Here is a 23,507-nt window from a genome sequence, read left to right on the forward strand (position 1 = left end):
TGTAGAGTCTACAAAAAATAGAGTGTATGAAGACCTTACTACTACTTCGTGAAGTGCCTACTTAACCACTAGATCATTAAAGCGATAGCTTCGGTCTCCAAAAAATTGGGGTCTCATTTTTTGCTATAAATATACTTATATATATTTATTTAAAAAAATTACATGTACTTACAATTTTTAAAAGGAAATTTCTAAGAAGGACGGCATTTTTGAGAAGGAAGTAAAATATATTTTTATAGTAGATCAAGACATTTTTTTGGCTTCAAAATAGATTTAAATATGTTGAAGCTTATGAAAATATTTTTCTCCCCTATTTAGTGGTATTTGAGATCTCTAGATGGGGATTTGAACCCACACTAAGGGTGGCAGCGGACTGAAGTTAATCCGGTTCCGGTCCGTTTTCGGTCATGGTCCAGTCCGGTAACGCAATGGTATTGGTTTGTATCGGTATGCCGGTATCAAACGATCCGAAAAACGGTACCGGTGCGGAGGGGCATTTTTTTCAGGTAGTTTCGGTGCCGGTTTGCCGGATTCGGTCCGGCGTCGATCGGTGCATGTTAATTTATTTTAAAAAATTTTTTTTTGGTTTTGGCCGTTGTTGACCGTTGTAAAATAGCTGTTGGAGGGGGCAACGGCTATTTTGTGTCTCCCCCTCCCAATTAGTCCACTACACCATTAATTTTCTACTATAAATATCCTTTTAAATCAATTTTTTTTTCTCACAAATTTCTCAATTTCTCATACTCTCTAAATCTTAAATCTTAATATTCTCATACTCAATATTTATAATTTTTGTATTAATTGGAGTTGTGGATTTTTTAGAAGATGCTACAAGTTTCAATTATCATATTTCAATTACGACATTTTGTATACGTCTGCTATTACGCAGTATATTCGTTGCAACTTTAATCTCTATATTTTTTTATTTTTAATATCTATATTTGTTTACTTACAGTCTTACGTTTATTTTTTGATTTATAATAATTATATTGCTTGTTTTAACATTTTAAGTATATTTAAATTTAATTATGGATGCAAATAAAAGTAATGGTAAGAGACCAATCTTTGGTAAGGTTTTTCGTAGAAATAAAAAAAAATAATGCGACTACTAGTTCATTATCGCCTAGATTTAATGAAAATTCTTTATCACAACCTAATGGTTTTGATGTTGGTGCCGGTACGAAATTAGACCATGAGACACTAAGTAGGCGTTATAATAATTTTGAGGAGGACTTACCGGAAGAAGATGATATAGAAGTACAAGAGTTAGGTGAAATCCCTACCCCTACTAGTCCGGTTACGGAAATACCAAAAGACGATGATGTACTTCCCCCTTTACCGAAATTTAGTAGGGCCAAAGGTACTGAACGTCCTAAACGGTCTTTAGTTTGGCAATTTATGATTCAAGATAAGGAAAAAAATACTGCTACTTGCAATAAATGTAAGAGAGTTATGAAACATTTGACCGGGGGGAAAAATGGTGGGACAGGGTTGCTTACTACGCATTTGAGGAAATGTAATATAGAATTTATTCGTCTAGAAAATGAGGCTAAGGCAAAAAAAGGTGGTACACCATTGACGGAAGAATCTGTGGAAGGTAATATGGTTCAAAAGCGTTTAGATAGGTTTAACCCAACTAGCTCAAGTTCTACATTGACATATAATGAAGATGTAGATAGAGAAGAACTAGCGAAAATGGTTGATGTTATGGGATTGTCATTCAGTTTTCCTTTGCATTCCGATTTTATTCATTATATTCAACGAGTGTATAATCCTTCTTTCAAAGTTTTTTCACGAAATACAATTAAAAATGATATTTTTAAATTTTAAGGTGAACATTGTCATTTTCTTCGTTGCTTATTTAGTAAATTTGATGGTAGAGTATCTATTAATTCTGATATGGGTCGTAGTATTATCGGTAATGATTATTTTACTGTCACGGTTCATTGGATTGATCACCATTGGAACATGCAAAAAAGAATTATTGCTTATAAATATGTTGACGAAACTAAAACCGGTAAATATATATCTTTTACAATAGCGGAATGCTTAAAATATTTTAGACTTATTGATAAAACTATGACATGTACATTAGATAATGCTTCTAATAATTTGAAAGCCATTGATTTTTTAAATACTAGACTATGTCCCATGGATAATGATTATTTTCATGTTAGATGTACTGCACATATTTTAAATTTGATAGTATATGATGGTGTTGAGTTATTTGGAGATGCTTGTTATAAGGTTCGCATTGCATGTAGTTTTATTTTTAAAAATAAAAAAAAGGCTATAATAGATGATTTTAAATATCAATGTAAAAAATGTGACCTTCCATATAAAAAAGTTCCAAGAGAAATTCCTACTAGATGGAATTCTTTGTATTAAATGCTTGAAGTTGCTAGTGTGTATCGTGAACCTATACAATTAGTTTATAATTCGCTTAATACGACTAATGATTTAAGGCTAGGTTCTGATGATTGGATTGAAGTAGAAAAACTTTGTAAATTTTTGAAAACTTTTTATTAAGCTACGAACACAGTATCTGCACAATATACTCCAACTATTTCTTCCGTTTTAGTAAATATTACTACTATTTCTGAAGTACTTGCTAACTATAAAAAAATTTGTCCTTATAAAGAGGCAATTGACGCTATGGTTGACAAATTTAAAAAATATTTTTTTCCGATTCCACAAATTTATTTGATAGCTACTTTATTCAACCCATTTTACAAAGAACATGGTGTAATTATGATGGTTCACAAAATTTACACCAATTTAGAAATTGAACCTCATGAAAGGCCATCGGTTGAAACGTGTTGTGCTAGCATAGTACTTAAAGCCAGGAGTTTATATAACATGTATCAAGTTATGGAACATAATATTGTGCCAGTCGAACCTCCTACTTTTAGACATAGATATGATGATTTAGATGATGAGATGGGTGAAGAACTTGGTCTTCAATGTTGTAGCAGTAATGATTTTGATTCATATATTTCTTAGGATCGAGAATGTATTAGAGATGTAAATGGACAACAACAATTTTTAGGATGGTGGAAGACCCGTACCAGATAATTTCCAAAACTATCAAGGGTGGTTCGAGATTTGCTAGCAAGTCAAGCTTCTTCAGTTGCACCGGAGCAAGCTTTTAGTGCAGGAAGATTTATGATTGGAGATCATCGATATTCGTTGGCGAAGGATAGTTTGAAAATTTCGGTATTATTTAAAGATTGAATTAATGCTGAAAGAAGAAATTTTGGGCTCCCAAAATTACCGCCCCAGATTGAAGACGAAATAGATGAAATATTTGAGGAGAATAGTGATGATGGAATGGAAGCAATGGAAGAACAAGGAAAAAGACCAATTCCGGAAAATATAGAAATAGATAACTTACGTATAGAATATTATGGACATTATAGATATTAAGATTTTAGAGTACAGCTCTAATTCAAATAAAACCCCTCCTAGAAGGTGGCTGCGTAGATTAGATTCTCTTTTAGTATTTATAATAAATGTACAATGTAATGTATTAAATTTGAATAAATATAAATTTTTTTAAGGCTATGTGATAAAAAGTTAATGTTATGAGTTAAACTTATAACTATTTTAAAAATTATATATCAAGTTGATGTTAACTTTTTTTAGCATAACTTTATAATTATATTAATTAAATAATTTAAATTATTAAAATAATTATATACTTTTAATTTTTTTAAAGTTAAAAAGTAAATGTTATAACTATACATACATTCTTTTATTATAAAAGTCATAACATTAATAAAAAATTAAACAAACAGTGAGATGCAAACAATAAAACGCTGGAACTCCGATTTTCGTACCGGTCCGACACGGTACCACACTGGTGACAATCGAACCAGGGTGGAAGGATCATATTTTCCGGTGGTACCAGTTCCAGTTGTACCGGTTCCGGTATAATTCACCGGACATTCTTTTCGATACCGAATCCGATTTTGGTAAAACCGTTTCGGTCTGTTGCCGGGCTTAACCGACACCCATGAGGTCAATAAAATTTTTATAAGTCCCTTTACTCCACTAGACCAACGATACACTTTGATTATGAGTTCCCAACTTATAATTTTTATATATTTATTATATTTTTCTATATAAATATTAGATCCGTACGGAAGTTATTGGGTTCTCGAGAACCCCAAGATCCGCCCCTGGTGATAACACTGTGAGAAAACACTATCTTAAATTTGAATTTCTTTAACACATAATACTTATTGTAATATTGATGATATTGATATATTTTTTGAATTAAAAGTGTTAAGAAAAATTATACAAGTAAAACATAATGATATAATAAAAATGCTCATTCACATACACATAAAAGACTTAATTCTTTTCTAAATCTATATTTTACTTATAAAATAATACTCCATTAACAGTTCCTCAATCAAAAAGATCTTTCAAAAAAATAATATTACTGAAAATAAATTTATAAAACGCTACAAATTAAATGTCATAAAAGAAAAGAAAAAAAATAATAGACGGTTGGATTGGACCTTATGCGTTGCGGGGACTGACGGTTGGCGGCTGCGGCCCCCTTTTTCTGGTTCAACATAAATAGTTGGCCATCAAGTCAACATTTTTTTTCTCTCTAATGGATTCCGTAATCCCATTGAGAACCACCACGGCCACCGCCGCGGCAACGGCGACAGAGGCAACTTCAGCGGCGGCAACAGTAAGACCTCGGTTCTCGTTTCAACTCCTTGCAAATCTCAGACCAAAGAAACCGGCATTTCCCTTATCAGTTCCAACGACTATTTTCACGAGCCATCAAGGTCGGGTTTTGCCTCGATGTTCACCTCTTCGAGCTCAAGAGGTAGCCGAATTCACTGATTTTAGTTATTTTTATTGGGTTTTGATTTAATCATCCGTTTAATTTTCCTATCGAAATGAGTTTTTCTTTTTTTTGATTAATATGTTGTGTAACGAATTAATTATTGTTGGTACCTCAGTACACCAGATAATTGGAATAAACTGGAAAAATAGAAAAGTAAAAAATTTAATTATAATGTGGGAGTCTACGGGATTCTATGTGTATCTTAAGGAATCGGAGATGTTGGATTACGGATTACTTCCTCCCCGGATATAACACTTGTTGTTGGATTTAGCGGTACCTCAAAGACTCCATATTTATGTTTAAGAAAATATGCAGAAAATTGATTGTTAAAAATGAAGCTAGTCCTTTGAACTTATATAGCCAACAAAAGGTAATGTGAACAGGTGCTATTCAAAGTACATTCTTTCTCCTCAATTATTCCTGCTGCCTATGTATTCTAAGAAGTCACGAGATTGTTTACTTACTTTTGCTGCAAAAACGTTGGGTGCTTGATTAACGAATTGATTTTTGCGGTGATATTGGTGTTTTAACCTATTAAACGATAACCATTTAGGATTTTCATATTTTTGTGTTCCATGCTCCGGAGAAAATCCTACTGGTGGGTATTATTTCAAATTTAGTATGTTGTTGTTCATATGATTTGCATGTTGAATTTTGGGCTTTTTAAATTTGCAAAAAGATGTCCCATTTCATTACTGAATGATGTGTATACTGTAGAATTTACCTCAAACTCTTGGTTTCAAACACGCCTCTTCTATTTGCATTTTCTGATAGCATCACAAGATAGATGGGAAAAGCCGTTCTTATAGAGATCATTCTTTTAAGATAAAGCGTGATTTTTTTGACTTGAAGGATGGTTCAGTGGTGGTTTCTGAATCCTCCATTCCTGAAGGAGAAGCTCTCAAAATCAAGGAGTGGGAAGTAGAAAGATTCCAAGATGAAATTGCAGCAAGTCAGGGTATAAAAATTAGAAGGAGGCCGACAACAGGACCTCCTTTGCACTATGTTGGCCCTTTTGAATTTCGTATGCAGAATGAAGGCAATACTCCATGTAACATACTAGAAGAAATTATCTGGTACAAGGACAAGGAAGTCTCACAGGTATCTCTTGGACTAGAGTCTCAAACGCCACCTGAGGGTATACATGTTATCATTTTCCTGTTTCAGTATATTCTATGAACTAAAAGGCAATTTTGGCTTGCCAGATGAAAGAGAAGAAACCACTTATTCTACTGAAAAAACAACTTAGCGGTGCTCCACCTACTAGAGATTTTCTAGGAGCTTTGAAGGCATCATATTCAAGAACAGGGTTGCCTGCTCTTATTGCTGAAGTGAAGAAGGCTTCTCCAAGTAGAGGTGTTCTGCGTGAAGATTTCAATCCAGTATGTGTGCCATTTCCCTTTCATGTCCAGTATGTGTGCCATTTCCCTTTCATGTCAACTGAGTGCTTGAGATCTTGTACCGTTTTTGTTTGACATTACTTAGTATCTCATTCCTTCTACATTGAGCTGAGGAATATCTTTGAGGAAACAGGATAAAGGTCTGATTTTAGATAAACTATGTTGAGACATGTACGGATATGGTATCGTTTCTTCTTTTCCTCTGAAGTAGTTCTTGACTGGTTTCACTTCCTTGAATTCTACAAGGAATCTATGTTTTATAATTGTATCCAACAGAACTATATATAGTTCCTAAGAAATGTGTTAAACGTTCTTAAAGGCACTTGAAGTGATATAAGGTTATAAACTAAATCAAGAGGAAAACAAACTTCCAATATTCTTCTCAAATAAAAGTAATAGTCAGATTTAGGGAAAATTCCGATCCTTCTCGGCTGTCTACATGCAGCGAAGCAACTTAAAAGAAGTTCATGTTATGAGACATGTATTCTAGAGCTAAATTTAATTGAAAGATTTCATTTAAATTGGTATTTCTTTCAATGTATGAAAATCTAGAAAAAGAATGAAAGTTAAAAAGTGTTGGGGAACAACCGGAACAGAAGAATTAGGAGTTGTATCGGTAGTAGAATTATCTGCTATAGTTTCTTAGATTGTTAGGGAATAAATAAAAATAATACTTCTAGACAACTGTTAACAAAATATTATTTTGACAATATTAGCAGTACAAAAATATAACAGAGTATATATATTTATTATACTTGAGTCGTGCTAGCCACTGTCCTAAGAAACTATTTCAGCGGTGTGAAATGTTTCCCCAGGATTAAAAAAGTACTTCCCTAAATATTTAGAAGATACAGGAATCAACAAAATTATTAATACAAATCCCAACAAGTTAAACTAGAAAATAATATAACTGATAGAACTCTTTTTATATAACAATAAAAGGAAGGAAGGAAGGAAATGAGGAAATGGAGCAAGAAAATTATATGAAAACTTTGAAAGATTGTATATATATTACTACAATATGCCAATAATGTGGCCTATTTATAGGCAAGGTATAAAACTATTTCTTATCATAATATGACAAGTATTACTATACTTGTCATTTAATAGAGAAGTGTCGATCCTTTCAAGTTTATACAAGTGTTATACCATGTGTCAAGAAAGAACCATACTCCTTTTAAGTTTATACAAGTGTTATAACACTTATTTTTTATACAACTTTTGCTATGTTTCAAACACATATGTAGCCAAGATATGACTTCTTATTTGATAGTTGTTCTCCACCATTCTTTTCCAAACACACAAAAATTATTTTGAAATAATATGGGGATTGTAGGAAAATTAGTGGTTTATTTCAAAATAATTATTGTGTATTTGGAAAAGAATGGTGGAAAACAAATATCAAATAAGAAATCATATCTTGGCTACATATGTGTTTGAAACATAGCAAAAGTTGCCTTCTCTTGTTGATAAAAAACAAGTGTTATAACACTTGTATAAACTTGAAAGGAGTATGGTTCTTTCTTGACACATGGTATAACACTTGTATAAACGTGAAAGGAATGTCGCTTATCTGTTAAATGACAAGTGTAGTAATTCTTGTCATATTAGAAATAGTTTTATACCCTGCCTATAAATAGGCCACATTATTGGCACAGCAGTAATATATATACAATCTTCCAAAGTTTTCATATAATTTTCTTGCTCCATTTCCTCATTTCCTTCTTTCCTTTTATCGGTATATAAAAAGAGTTCTATCAGTTATATTATTTCCTAGTTTAACTTGTTGGGATTTGTATTAATAATTTTGTTGATTCCTGTATCCTCTAAATATTTAAGGAAGTGCTTGTTTAATCCTGGGGAAACATTAGGGAAGTGCTTGTTTAATCCTGGGGAAACATTTCACACTGCTGAAATAGTTTCTTAGGACAGTGGCTAGCATGAACAGGGGCGGAGCCAGGCGTTGTTACGGGGTTCGGGCAAACCCCCTTCGACGGAAAAATACACTATTTATACATGGTTAAAATTATTTTTATGTATTTATAGTAGGTGTTGACCCTCTTCGGCTAGGTTTTCTTCGAATATTGAACCCCCTTAATTGAAATTCTGGCTTCGCCTCTGAGCATGACTCAAGTATAATAAATATATATACTCTGTTATATTTTTGTACTGCTAATATTATCAAAATAATATTTTGTTAACAGTTGTATAGTAGTATTATTTTCTTTATTCCCCAACAAAAAGAAGTTAATATCAGATCTGCTACCATTTTAACATCATTGTGTTGATTGTTTGTCTTTGCACTGAGTTATTTACTGCCACAATAATTATCATTAGAGTTAATCATGTACTTTCTAATGCACGAAGAAATCCATCCACTGAGTGAAACCCATCAAAGAGAGTTAAAATGTTTCAGTTGCAACTTACCCTTGTTGAAATTATTGAAATGGGGGGATTAACCTTTCAATATTTTTTGCATGGCAGGTTGAGATTGCCAAAGCCTATGAAAAAGGTGGAGCAGCATGCCTAAGTGTTTTGACAGACCAGAAATATTTTCAGGTAAAAGTTCCATTCTTCAAACCGATAAGGATTGCAGTTCTTTCCAGTAATTAATGGCTTTAGGGAATAGCAAACATGACTATCTACTTACCAGTATCAGAGTCGGTTACTATCAGTAACTAATTTCATAATCTAGATGCAAATAAGATAAATTTCATGGTCATTCTTAAGATGACAATACTGAGGTTAGTTTCTCCCCCATGCTTTTCTAGCAGAATCGTAAGTTGTAATTGAAGTATTGGGAAAGTTGCAAGCATTATTTTTCCTTTTGATGTAACGGGGATCTAATCAGAAATGCTGAAAGGTTTGTGTCCTCTTCCTCCAATCAAACAATAATAGTAATGGCTATTTGCATCCTTTGCCTAGTAAAACCTTAAATTGTAATTGAAGTGTTGACAAACTTGTAACTAGGATATGTTTATGTCACCAATTAACTTTCTGATAAGGAAAGGATAAACCATCCCATTTAAGTACATGACTAAATCTGCCTGATTAGCAGTTGTGAAGGTAGGTACATTCTTATTGGTCACCCCAAGAATTGGGATGTTTAATGGAGTTGCTTAGGAAGTGGCATTCAATTGCGAGAATTAGCTCATAGGCGATACTGATACTGGGTGTATCCGGGAAGTGCTTACATGCAGACTGCCAAATGTTTTCTCAATTGCTAATATGATTCTCTTTATTTTTGTGAATTAGGGAAGCTTTGAAAATCTAGAGGCCATAAGGAATGCTGGAGTAGAGGTATGCAGATTCCCTCAAAGTTTCTTGTGTACCACCTATAACATATCATAATTGAGTCTTTTACAGTTTTTCATTGAGCTCCAACTTTTGTAGTGCCCTTTGTTGTGTAAAGAATTTGTTATAGAGGCTTGGCAAATCTACTATGCTCGGGTCAAAGGTGCGGATGCAATTTTGTTAATTGCTGCTGTTCTACCAAATCTTGACATCCAATATATGATTAAGATCTGCAAATTACTTGGATTGACAGCACTAGTTGAGGTAAATTATTACTTTCTTACCCCTACTTTTTGACCATTTCCTAAACTGAAAGAGGAAAAATTCAAAATCTACAAATCAAGCCTTTATCAACCATCATCAGGAATTCTTCAAATGGAAAGAAAGTTAGGGCCGGTTCTACTGATGTAGTTAAATCGAAGGCTCTTGCTTTCTTGTAAAAAATAATCTGTCTTTATTTCCATTGACGAAAGTGAAAATGTCAAATTCTGTTTGTTCAAGGTAGTTAATATGTTTCACGGACATGAAATGTAGATATAAGTTCTTCTCATCAAAGATTGTTGGGTAACTCCAGCATCCTGCCTTTGGCCAAGGCCAGGTGGTCCATTATTGCCGAATATGGTGCTTGTTGATGGGTTAAGTTAAGAAATAAAGTTGTATCCTTGCTATCAACTATATCTTTTGGCATGACGGTGAACACTTGATCCTAACAAGTGTTGGCAGAGCTAATGTTATGGGTTCGATTCCCAGGAACAACATGTGGTAGTAGGTGCTTTCCTGGGGGAGGGGATTGTTGGGTTCCACTAACATCCTACCATGGCAAGCCTTGCCCAGGGAGGGGATTGTTGGGTAACTCTAACATCTTACCATGGCAAGCCCAAGTGATGAGTCAGTAATGACCGGGTTGGAGTCATGGTCGAACATGATGTTTGCTTGATGTGTTTTGGTTAAGAAACAAAGTTGTGCATAAATGGCTAAATGCTATCAGCTATAGTTTTTAGTACGATAGTAAATGCTTGATCCTAACAAAGATTCTTTTCAATCAACGTATATTGGTTTTTGGATTTCTATTGTATTCTCGTTATAAACTATAGAAAATCCTTTGTTGACATTGATATTTTTGTCATTGCAAGGATTCTCACTTTTCCAAGAGAAACAGGTTTCTTTTTCTGTATATATGTTTTATTTATTGTCCTTAAATAACCATTTTATCTTCTTGTTTCTAGGTACATGATGAGACGGAGATGGATCGTGTCCTCGGAATTGAGGGGGTTGAGCTGATTGGCATAAATAATAGAGACCTTGGTAATTTGCATTACTAATTCTACAATTCTACTCATTTTTTTGATAGACTACATGTTGCCAACTGCTATGAGGAGACACATTGAGCAGCAAAGGTGTATGTGACCCTCTTGGGTAGTGGTGCAAGGAAGGGGATGTAAGATGATAAACTAGCCTTGTAAGGAAATTAAACAAAATGAAGTCCAATCCTTTGGATAAATTAATCAAGGTTCCTACATTAAGACAGATTCTAAATCCCTGTTCACTTCCATAGAAAGTTATTTTTTCTGGCTACGTATATGGTCAGGGAAAAATGTACAAACAGAAAATGAAGTTATAAGCAACATGCTTAATCAGCTGAACTTCAATTGCTTAAGATCTGTCAACTAAATCAACTTTTGTGTTACCAGGAACTTTCAAGGTGGACATTAGCAATACTAAGAAACTCCTGGAAGGAGAGCGTGGAGAAAAGATTCGGGAGAAGGGCATAATTGTAAGAACTTCTATACATCATGGAAGCTTTTGTTTTAATAGTTTTGCTCTTTCAATAAGTTGTGAGTTCACTGCCTCTTTAATTTTCAGGTGGTTGGGGAGTCTGGACTATTTACTCCAGCTGATATTGGTTATGTACAAGAAGCTGGTGTCAAAGCGGTAAGCTGTTTTTCTAATTTTGAAGTTCACAATGATGACTGCGTGTAATTATTCCAAAACAGATGCTATAGGGTTATAGTTGCTAGTGGCTTTTTTCCAAATGTGCATTTGCTTAGATCTCCGATCTTCATTTGACAATTAGCTAGCTTATCGCCATCTACTATATACGTACAGTCTGATCAATACTGTAGTTTGATTTATACCCTTGACCTTGTCGATCACATATGATGATAACATTTTCGCATCTCTGCAGGTGCTAGTTGGTGAGTCGCTTGTAAAACAGGAGGATCCTACTAAAGGAATTAGTGGACTCTTTGGTAAAGACATCTCCTGCTAAGATGCACAGCCAGTTGACTCTGTCACTGTTCCTTTTCGGAGTGATCTATTTGAGATTCTTCACCACAATTTTGGATTGTTGGTCACCTGATTGCTTCAGTGTAAGATATAATATATAGATAAGTGCAGTATGAAGGGAAATGCTTACGGGAAGCCTGTTTCCATTAATTTTATATTTCTATTTGATACTTGGTACACTTTAGAATTGTTAGTATTTGAACAAGTGCTTCGGTTTCAGTTCAAAATGGTTGTAATATTTATGTTGTAATATTTCCACAATAAAAGTGCTGCTTAGTAGGCATTCTATAGAAATTGACTAGCACGTTTACACAAACCTAATGACCATATAATACATGGCTTACATTGCAGTTTATTTAATATACTTTACCTTAATTAATAACTTAATTATAGTCAATTAGTATGATTTGATATAAACATTGAGAGGTAAGTTTTTGCCCTAGGTGTTTTGTGCAACTAAGTTTCAAATATATCTTATTGGTAAATCAACTTTAAACCTAGGAAAGTTCGATTCAATCAAGCTCATTGAAGTAAATTTGGAAACTGATTAACCGTTAATGTTCACATAACAGTTACTTCCTCAATTTTATTTTACTTAAAACAGTTTCCTAGCGGGCGTTAAAAAGAATAATAATATTATATGTTCAAAAATAGTTTAACTTGGAAGCTTTCCATACATTTTTTTAGTCATGCAAACTCAAAAAAGTATTTCAGTCTTGATGGCATGAACTGGAACAACAAAGTTCCCTTCAAGATGAATTTTATATTGTAGAATGCTTTGAGAAACAAGATCCCTACAGGTAATAAACTTGCAAGAATGAAAATCTCAACTGACACTAATTGTTGTTGTTGCTGCATGATCCCTCAAGAAGAAGACATTAATCATCTTCTATGTGCTGGCAACTTTGCAAGGATATCTGGACCATTTTGTGTGGAACAATGGGATTCCCTTTCAAAAACATCCCTTTAAGATTGATTCTCAAGAACTGGTGGACCTGGAAAACTAATAAACCTGTAGCAGGGTATATACTGAGGTGTGTTCCCCCTGTGGCTGTATGGGAGATGTGGAAATCATAACTTGAGGAAAAGCCTGAACCAAATTGCAGCTACCATTGCTCAATTGGTCAGCAACAACTTTATAAAAACATTGTGCGACTTAACTGGAAATCTAAGAGACCACTTATGATCAGATGGATCAAACCTTCTACAAGCTTTGTGAATGTTAATTCAGATGGCAGCTGCAAGTAGGGGTGGCATGGTATGGTATGGTACTGTATTTGAAACTTTGGTACGGTAATTTTGGTATTTAATTTTTAAAAGCATTATACCATTACCATACCATATTAATTCGGTATGGTTCGGTATTTTGATGTTCGATTTCGGTATTTTATGGTATGGTATTCGGTAGCCATAGTTGTTAAACTTCGACAATATATACTCATATACTAGAGTATTATTACTTCGACTTTTCAAAAGCACGTCGGTATTTTGATGTTCGGTTTCGGTATTTTATGGTATGGTAATCGGTAGCCATAGTTTGTTAAACTTCGACAATATATACTCATATACTAGAGTATTATTACTTCGACTTTTCAAAAGCACGTCTCAATTGTATCGTAAATACACATTACACATGTAGAAATATTCAAAAAGAAAGTACAAACAACTCTTTTGTTAGTCAATTACACAAAAAAGAAATTACAATTAAGATAGAGTAGCGAAAGTTTCAATGTCTAAATATTTTTATATTAATACTAAGTAGTATAATTGTTAATATTTTATATATATGTAAAAGTTATTTATGTATATATACTTCGTTGGTATTCGGTATTTTGATATGTCATTTATAAATATCGAATACCATACAATATACCAAAAAAAAATTTAAAATGTATACCATATACCATATCAAATACCATAATGTCAAAACCACGATATCAAAAATTTCGATTCGGTATGGTATTTCGGTATAAACCATACCATGCCCACCCCTAGCTGCAAGGAAGGAATTTGTAGAGGAGGTGTGATTAGAGTCTACGAAGGCCATTTGATCCTTGCCTAACTAGTAACTGGGGAGAGGCTAAGGCTCTTCTATATGGGATTAATTAGTGCATCTGCAATGGGTACGACTTCATTCTGGCAGAAACTGACTCGAAACTTATTGTGGATGGTGTACATGACCTGAGCTATACACCTTGGAGAATACAAAAGGAGGTGGAGTTAAAAGAATACATGGACACTACTGGTTTCATTCTAAAAGCATTGCCATAGAGAGGCTAATAAGGTTGCGGACAAATTGGCTTCTTTGAGCTGCAATGAGCCTCAATGCAGGAGCTTTGAAGTTTTTGCTGACCTCCCCTCAGAATTTAAGGGACTCATGTCAATGGACTAGTGGAATTTACTCTTTTAGAAATCTTGACTAAAATAAAAAAAGAGTTACCATAGGATCCCCCTCGAGTTCTTTGTCATGAGCTTCATTGAATGAACACTGGGCACTTGGAGATGAATAAAATGCAGTTTAGCTGTGGTGTAATTTTCTTGTGAAGATGAATAAAATGCAGTTCTGATTGGAAAAAAAAAAGTATTTCAGTCTTTCTAATCTGTGCCCAGCTATCAAACCTCCTAAAAATTTTAACTAAAAAATTAAACATCAACATTTATAACTAAAACATCCAACACCATTCAAGTAACATTCAAAAGCAAGTTTAAAACATCCAAAAGCAAGTCTTGAGACATCCACAAGCAAGTCTAAAGCACACAAACACCATTCAGGTAACATTCCAACCAGAAGTCAAACCGGTAAATGTTCCAAACATCACAAGTAGAGCAAACTAATCCTCCCCGTCAGAGTCATAGTCAGACCCAGAAAATCGACAACTGTCTACGAGATTGTGAAGAGGATTCTCCATTCGAGCAAGGTCTAAACAGTCTCTCTTTAGCTTTTATGAAAGCGCTTGTACTTGTCACCGCAATGAATCTATCTCTTCCTGACAAGCTACGCAACGTTGTGAACCAAGGTTATGCACGCCACCAATTGCCTCTGGCAATATTGATGCTTCATCATTGTCTGATGATTGGTTTGAGCTATCATCCTCAGTAGTAGGCTGACTTTGACTCCATTGATCCAAGCTTTTTGTATACCCAACCTGACACCAGAATGATACACAATATATAAACAAATTCAAGTTAAAGAAAAATAATAACTCTAAAGCTAAGATCTTACATTTGTCCTCTCAACATGTGGCTCGACCAAAGTTCTATGACCATCCTTTTTATTTTTCACATGTTTCTTCTCAATGACCTCATCATAAGTCATAGTTCTCCCTTTTTTCTTTTCCTGCAAAATGATTTTAAAAAAAGAACTGAAAAAAGTTCGACCACATTTAGTAAAAATAAAGGAAAATTTAGTAAACAAGTTACCAATCTCTGTCGATGAGTCCCTTCACCAACTGAACCCCCGGTGTACAATGAGTCACCCTTGTCGGAGGCTTGGGCTACCCTTTCTTGGATGCACACCGTTTGAGATTTCTTCCATTTTTCACTAAGTCTAACCCATATGCTTTCCAGCATCCAATCAGGCTTCTGATCCTTTTGCCAAGCAGTCCAGATCATACGCTCAAGCAGAGAAGCAGCTTGTATCTCAAAATTACAAAATATTTGATAATCATGTTGGGAATACCATGTACACTTCGTCTGCAAATAATTTATAACATTAGATGGAAAAAAGTAGATTGAAAGATAATATACAGAATTAATTTATTTGTACTCTAAAGTGATCCCACATCGGGAGTCTGTTCGGAACAGGTATCTCTTTCCAGGTAGTCCAATCGTCCCAGTAAAATGACTTAATAGAATCCATAATAGCAACATTTGTAGATTCAGTGGATGGAAGAAACCTGCATTAAATTTAACATATGTAAAAGAATACATTCAATAGTTAAAAGCTAACAAAAGTATTGTTTACCCAGTAGTCCCATCAGGAGCGATAACCAGCTTCCCTAAAGCATCCAATGTTCCAACCTCTACAACATTTTGACTTTGTATACCTGTAAAGACCCATAACTTTTGATAATTATTTCACCCAATTAAGAGTATAAGAGTATAATTTAATCTCACCTCAAAGTAGGTAAGGTTCCCCACACAAGGAAAAGAAAACCTTGGGATAGTTCAATGTGCCTTAAGGGATATAAGTTCACAATTCATAGCCCAACAAAAGACTAATTCACCAGATTTACTTGTACCTACTGCCAGATAACTCAAGAATGAGTTGGAAGAGAGGATTAATGTTTCAGAATTATGCAACACCCAAAGCATAATTCACAATTTGGTTGCAATGCCTTGATAGACCGTTAACAGTTGATTGATTTGTGAAATGGGGCATCACTGTAGAGGCTAAATATGTGTTTTGCCAGCTGGAAGATGAAACAAGGGATCATATATTTGTTGAGTGTCGTCATATTAGGTGCTTGTGGACCACAGATTATTCAACTGGATGCAGTTTTACTATGTTACTTTCAATGGTCTATACAACACACAAAAGGGAGGACCAGAACAGCAAAAGCTCTGAAGAGGGCATATGTAGAATTCATTCATATCTTGTGGATACAAAGAAGTTCAAAATCTTTGAGTGCAGAGCTCGAGATAGTAAAAGCTTGACATGAAAATAATACATGTAACCAAAGGACAGAAGGAGTTCACAAACTCATGGATGCAGCAGCTTGTTTTCCAAGGCATATGGTACTGATCTTTGTAATACACATAAGCTAGATACAGCAATTTGTCTAGGTAGTGTAGAGCTCTTCTGAATATCATCTAGGTGAGTAGAAGCTAAGTTCTGTTTTGTAATGCCTCACTTTGGTGATTAATGAAAAAAAGTCTACTTTGCAGACTAACATGATAACTCAGAGAAGAAGATGGCATGCTAAGAGTTGACATTAAATGATAGGCAGGACTAAGTGTAAACATTGATTGCCACTCAAAAGCACAGGACAATAAATAGAGGACTTAAAAGGACATTGAGTAAATACAAGTAAAAACAAAAGCCAACTAAAAAGAATGAATCACACGTCATGAGATAGAGAGGTAATGTTACCTGTAGTCTTCCCCTTAGATTTACCTCTCTTCGCATTAGTACTTTGTGGATGATCGTTTTTCTTAGATGTCATCTGTACAATACAATAAATTAAAACATTAAGAATACTAACAAAGTTGTTGCTTCTTCAACCTATAATCACTGAAGAACATTAAAAAAAAAAAAGCTAACATATTAATTTTTCCCTTGCTTAAATGAGCTGAAATTGATCATTTAATCTTTATTCATTGCTTTTTCATTTTCATCCAATAATTATTTCTGGCTTGTTTTATGTTCATCAATTGAATCTCCATACTTACTTGACATGGTGTTTCTTATAATCTTGTTGATTTGAGCTACGACCAATAATTATAAGATTAATTCTTCACAGATATGTTTGATAACACTGCTTATATTGTTGTTGTTGTATAAAGGTTTCATGTATATAATTGATATTTTTCATATTTTCATTTATTTTTCAAAATGCAGCTTTAGTTTTTTGGAGAACAAAAGAGATTAGAGCCAAGACAAGTCGTTAAATTACGTTTTCTACAACTTTAACGTTCTTATGTGTTCATGGAAGTACTCACCATTTTCTCCTTTTCTCCATTTCTTTCCCCTTTCTGTTTCTTTTTTCTCTTCTTTCTTGCAGTTCTTTTTTTATTTTTACGTAAGAGAAAAAATATCAATCCTTTAAAATAGTGGCGGAGCCAGGATTTTCATTGAGGGGTTCAGAAGTAAACATACGGACTCCTCGAGGGGGTTCAACATCTACTATATATACATAAAAATATTTTTGACCATGTAAAAATATATAATTTTTCGTCGAAGGAGATTCGGATGACCCCCTGATTACAAGGTGGATCCGCCATTGCTATAAAATATGTGTCAACAAATCATAGTGAAAAAACAAAATATTGAGAAAGATCCCTTAGAGTAAAACCAAAAAAACGTGGATTGCATCTCAGGAATCACTAACCTCATCCATCAGTTAGTTCTCCCTTTGGTGATTTGAGTAATTTATTTCTTATCACAAACTTGAAATAGACGCCTACTAGAATACTATGGAAATTAGAATTATTCATTAGCATATGAAGTTAAACTTTACTAAATTGAGTAAATGGTTCCATCTTTTTCTTTAGTTGTGACAAGTCAAACGAGAAACCATGCATAGGTTTCAAATGTGTAACCTCTTCATACGGGAAATCTTCTGCTGCTAAACCAACTCGGACACCCTTCTGAGCGTATGTCAAATGTTTATCGGTTCTATGTTTTGTGCTAGGTGAAGTTAACAAAACTTCAAAATCATTACTTTATACAATAAATAAAGCTCAGCAGTTAGTTTATCAAAAGCAGACTATATTCTCAACACATGACCAGAAATATTGCTCCACCTATGTAGTTTATATACGAGGAAATGAGATCTCTTGCCTTCTAATAAATTAAACAAAATCAATGATTTTTTTATCTCTTATAAAGAGACATACAACTGAATTTTTTTTTTGTAAAAACGAGAAAATCATTTCCAGAATATTTAATATCCCCTTTGGCTATGAAAATCATAATTTTCCGAAATTGAAGTTGGAGTTAGAGTTGAAGTTAGAAGTTGGAATTGGAGTTGTATTTGATCATGAATATAAATTGGAGTTGTTTTTGAAATTTTGTGAGAGAAATAGGAGCGAAAACTTGTTTTCACCTTTTTAAATTGTATTTGAAAGTCTGAGCCGGCCAAACACATACTGTTTTCACTTTTACCACTAAAGTGAAATAATTTTTCGAAAAAAAATAAAAAAAATTTCCATGGCCAAACGGCTACTTAATGTTTCAAATGAGCAACACAGAAATTAAAAAAGAAAAAAAAAAAAAAACTGAATCAAAGCTAAATTTTACATGAATCTTTGAACAAAAATGGTGATATTTATTCAGATGTATACAAAATCTCATGGAAATAAACTTTACAAGGGAAGGAAACTGTAGAAAAAGGACAATACACTCACCTCGACTGAACGGTAGTGCCGCCGTGGACGGTGGTGGCGCTTGAGGGCTTTCTTTGGGTGTGTCAATAGTGAAGAGTAAAAGCGTGAGGCGATGAACATTTGAGTGGAGCCAATGAGGGTTTTTTTTTCCAATATATATTGAATTTTGCGACCGCTTGCCGTCGCAAAATCTGCGTCGGAATTCACCTATAAATCTAGCCTCGATATTCGCAAGTGAAGTTGATTTTTTCGGTATTTTTGACATGGCCTATTTTGTAGTAATCTTCTTCCTTTGTTACTAATTACTTGCCAAAATTCCATTGTCAAAATCCAGTTCATTATATCCATTGACAACATACTCTAATGCAGTGGAGGGAACACAGTGAAATGATGGCAGCAGTGAGTGCATGTTTGGATGGATGTGCTTTTTTATTTACTGCGTAAGCAGTCGTTTTACTACATAATGCCAGAATATTAGCACGTAATTTGTATCAAGAGGGGTGGGTAACATGATGTTTATATGAAGATTGACGCAGGATTTTGGGGACATTAAGCCAATGCTGATAGCAGTTGGTACCGGAAAAATTTAATCATTAAACATAAACGTTCGTACTAAAACATTCAAATACCAACCATTCAAGTAACATCCAAAGGGAAATCTAGACATTCAAACACCAATCAGGAAACGTCCCAACCAAAAAACAAACAAGTAAATGTTCCAAACATCACAAGTAGAACAAACTAATTCTCCCCCAGCAGAGCCTTAGCCTCATCACCTCGACGAATGACTGTGAGATTCTGCACGAGATTCTCCAATCGAGCATAGCCTAAACGGTCTCTCTTTTGATTTTTTGACAGTTTCTGTACTTGTCTCCGCAATGAATCTATCTCTTCCCGACAGGCTGAGCAACGCTGTGATGCTAGGTTATGCGCGCCGCCAATTGCCTCTGGCAATATTGAAGCTTCATCATCGTCTGATGGTTGGTTTGAGCTAACCATCTTGGGTGTCCGATGTTTGAGATTTCTTCCATCTTTCACTAAGTCTAGCCCATACATCTTCTAGCATCCAATTAGGCTTCTCCTCCGTTTCAAAAGCAGTCCACATGATAACATCAAGCAGAGCAGCAGCTTTTACCTCAAAATTATAAAACATTTGATAATCGTGTTGGGGATGCCACACACACTTCGCCTGCAAATAATTTATAACATTGGATGAAAAAAAGTAATTTGATAAATACTATAAAGAATTAATTTATTTGTACCCTAAAGTAATTCCACATGTGATCTCTATCGAGGACAGGTATATTTCTCCAGCAGGTCCAAGCGTCGCGATAAAATGATGTAATAGACTCCATAAGCACATTTGTAGATTGAGTGACCGGAGCAAACCTGCATTAAATTTAGCATATGTGAAAAAAAAATACACATTAAATAGTTAGAAACTAGCAAAAGAATTGTTTACCTTTCATTCCAATCAGGAACAATAACCAGCCTCCCTGAAGCATCCAATGTTCCAATCCCTGCAACTTTTTGACTCTGTATACCTGTAAAGACCCATAGATTTTGATTATTAATTCACCAAAATTGTGAGTTTAAGAGTATAAACTAATCTCGCCTCAAAGTAGGTAAGGTTCCACACAAGGACAAAAAGACCTTGGGATAGTTCAATGTACCTAAGAGACAAGTTCAAAATTCATAGCCCAACAAAAGCCTAATTCACCAGATTTACTGGTAAGTTGTACCTACTGCCAGATAACTCAAGAATGAATTGGAAGAGAGGATTAACGTTGCAGAATTATGCAACATGCAAAGCATAATTCACAATGTGGTTGCAATGCCTTGATAGACCGTTAACAGTTGATTAATTGGTGAAACGGGGCATCACCGTGGTGACTAAATGCATGTTTGCCAGCTGGAAGATAAAACAAGGGATCATATATTTGTTGAGTGTCGTCATGCTAGGTGCTGTTGACCAGATAACTCAACTGGCTGCAGTTTAACTATGTTATGCCAGCTGCTGGGACAACTGCTTTCAATGGGTTATACAGCACACAAAGGGGATGACCAAAACAGCAAAAGCTCTGAAAGGGTATATGCAGAATTTATTCATATCTTGTGGATAGAAGGAAGCTCAGAATCTTTCGAGTGCAAAGCTCGAAACAGTGAAAGCTTGACACGAGAAATAGCATGTGTAAGTAACCAAAGGACAGAAGGAGTCACGGAGCTATGGATGCAGCAGCTTGTTTTCAACTGGCATGTGATGCTGATCTTTGTAATACACATAAGCTAGATACTGCAATTTGTCTAGATAATGTAGACCCCTCTGTGAATAGTGAATATCAGAAAAGTTTTTAAGCTTGTTAAATTGGGTTATAAGCACTTTTGACTTGTCAACACGTTTGATAAATACCCAACGTGCTTTTAATCATTTGAAATGATTGTACTTCGAAAAGACTTCCACATACATGTAAGAGACATATAAGTAGAGATTCTTATATAGGTTTGATTCGCTTGAGCTGAGTAGTGTGTTGGATGTCAGTCATGTGGATTTGGACTGTAACAGTACTAGTTGGTGTAGATGTATTGCTAGATGGGATGCGGTGTGTTAGTGCTTCCAATATGCAACCTAGAAATGTTGGGATGGATAATAACGAAGATGAAGATGAAATGGGTAATGACACAGGGATGAGAGAAACTCAACATGATAACTCAGAAGAAGATGGCCTGGTAAGTGTAGACATAAAACGATAGGCGGGGCTAAATGTAAACATTGATTGCATGCCACTCGAAAGCATACGATAATCAACAGAAGACTTAATAGGACATTGAGAAAAAACAAGTAAAAACAAAGGCAAGTAAAAAGTATGAAATATACGATATAAGTCAGATAAAGAGGTACTGTGACCTGCAAGTGGATAGGTGGTGTGTCCTGTAGTCTCAGAAACTTTGTTCTTCCCTTTAGATTTATCTCTCTTCGCGTTAGTACTTTGTGGACGATCGTTATTCTCAGATGCCATCTGGATAATACAAGCTTAGTAAAAATATAATGAAACAATTTAAGAAATTAAATAATATAAGAATACTAACAAAGCTGTTACTTCTTCAACCTATTAAATCACTAAAGAACATTAAAAAGACTAACATATTAGATTTTCCCTAGATTAAATTGATCATCTAAGTTTTCTTCATTGCTAGTTTCATTTTCATCAAGTAATTATTTCTAGCTAGTTTTATGTTCATCAATTGAATCTCCATTCTTGTTTGACATGGTGTTTCTTCCTCATAATCTTGTTGATTTGAGCTACGAGCTAGTAACGGCTATAGGATAAATTCTTCATAGCTGATTATACTGCTTACACTGTTATTGTATAAAGGTTTCATGTGTACAATTAATGCTTCTCCATAGTTTCATTTATTTTCACAAAATGAAGCTTAAGTTTTTTGGAGAACTTAAGAGACTAGAGCCAAGACAAGCCGTTAGATTATGTTTTCTTCAACTTACTTTTAACATTCTTTAAGTGTTCTAAGTATTAAGATGGTTGACTCGACCATTTTTCGCCTTTTCTCCATTTCTTTCCCCTTACTATTTCTTTTTTCTTTTCCTTCTTTCAACTCTTTTTTTTTAATGTATAAGAGAAAAAAAGAGCAATCTTATAAAACATGTGACAACAATTCATAGTTGAAAAAATAAAATACTAAGAAAATGCCCTTAGAGTAAGTACTTCAAGGAAGTTAGTTATTCTTCTCACAAACTTAACATATAATAGTAGAAAGATGGAAACTGGAATTATTCATTAGCATACAAAATTAAACCATGCATAGGTTTCAAATGTGCTACCCCTCATGTGGGATATCTTGTGTTACATTTAACTCGGTCATCCTTTCAAGTATAGTCGATGGTTCTGCCTTTCGTTAGTTTAGATAAGGTGAACAAAGCTTCAAAATCAGTACTAAATACAATAAACAAAGTTCTGAAGTTAATTAGTCAAAGCAGACTATATTTGCAACAAAAGATTAGAAAAATTGCTCCATCTATGTAGTTCACACGTAAAGAAATAAGATCTCTTGCTCTCTTATAAACTGGACAAAAAAAAGAAAAGAAGAAGATATTTTTAGATTTTTTATGTGTAAAAAATGAAGATTTCTGACAAGACTGACAGAGTTAAAAATAAATAAATTGTAAGCAACTAGAAAACTATGTTCTGGGAAGAACCGTACCACAAGGTTATGGCAGTCTTACCTTGAAGAACGAAGACGCAAAAAGATACACCTACCTCGACTGAACGGTGGCGCGGCTGGACGGCTTTGTGTGGCTGTCCAAAGAAAAGAATCGGCAAGGAAAGAGTAGAGAGAAGGAGAAATTAGGGTTTTTTCCCCAATATAAATTAAAGTTTTGCGACCACTGGAGGTCGCAAAATCTGCGTTGGTAATCACTTCTAAATTTCGTCTCGATATTTGCAAACTTTCCGTCGTAATATCAAAAAAGTTACGTAATTTTTTTGGTATAATCCTAGTGAAATGGCTTATTTTCTAGTATTCTTCTTCCCCTGTTCCTAAATTTCTTGCCTACAACACTTGTACTCTCTCATCTTCGTTATAAGCATAGTCGAAAC

At 34.4% G+C, this 23,507-nt stretch overlaps 2 protein-coding genes across 2 annotated transcripts; one reads left to right on the forward strand and one right to left on the reverse strand.

Moving 5' to 3' along the window:
- The first annotated feature begins 4,487 nt into the window (after window positions 1–4,487).
- LOC107862615 (indole-3-glycerol phosphate synthase, chloroplastic) lies at window positions 4,488–12,163 on the forward strand. The gene is made up of 10 exons (XM_016708247.2): window positions 4,488–4,846; window positions 5,720–5,968; window positions 6,073–6,249; window positions 8,752–8,826; window positions 9,523–9,567; window positions 9,661–9,825; window positions 10,788–10,866; window positions 11,253–11,335; window positions 11,425–11,493; window positions 11,747–12,163. The coding sequence occupies exons 1-10, from the start codon at window positions 4,625–4,627 to the stop codon at window positions 11,828–11,830; spliced, it is 1,248 nt and encodes a 415-aa protein (XP_016563733.1). The 5' UTR covers window positions 4,488–4,624; the 3' UTR covers window positions 11,831–12,163.
- Window positions 12,164–14,380: 2,217 nt separating this feature from the next.
- Window positions 14,381–19,207, reverse strand: LOC107865999. Its single transcript, XM_016712183.2, has 7 exons — window positions 18,916–19,207; window positions 16,940–17,012; window positions 15,812–15,893; window positions 15,614–15,743; window positions 15,268–15,540; window positions 15,071–15,184; window positions 14,381–14,993 (listed from the first exon to the last, which is right to left on the reverse strand). Exons 1-7 carry the CDS (start codon window positions 19,012–19,014, stop codon window positions 14,811–14,813), a joined length of 954 nt encoding a protein of 317 aa, XP_016567669.1. The 5' UTR covers window positions 19,015–19,207; the 3' UTR covers window positions 14,381–14,810.
- Window positions 19,208–23,507: the final 4,300 nt, after the last annotated feature.

The sequence above is a fragment of the Capsicum annuum genome, chromosome 3 (assembly GCF_002878395.1).
Source record: "Capsicum annuum cultivar UCD-10X-F1 chromosome 3, UCD10Xv1.1, whole genome shotgun sequence".
NCBI lineage: Eukaryota > Viridiplantae > Streptophyta > Magnoliopsida > Solanales > Solanaceae > Capsicum > Capsicum annuum.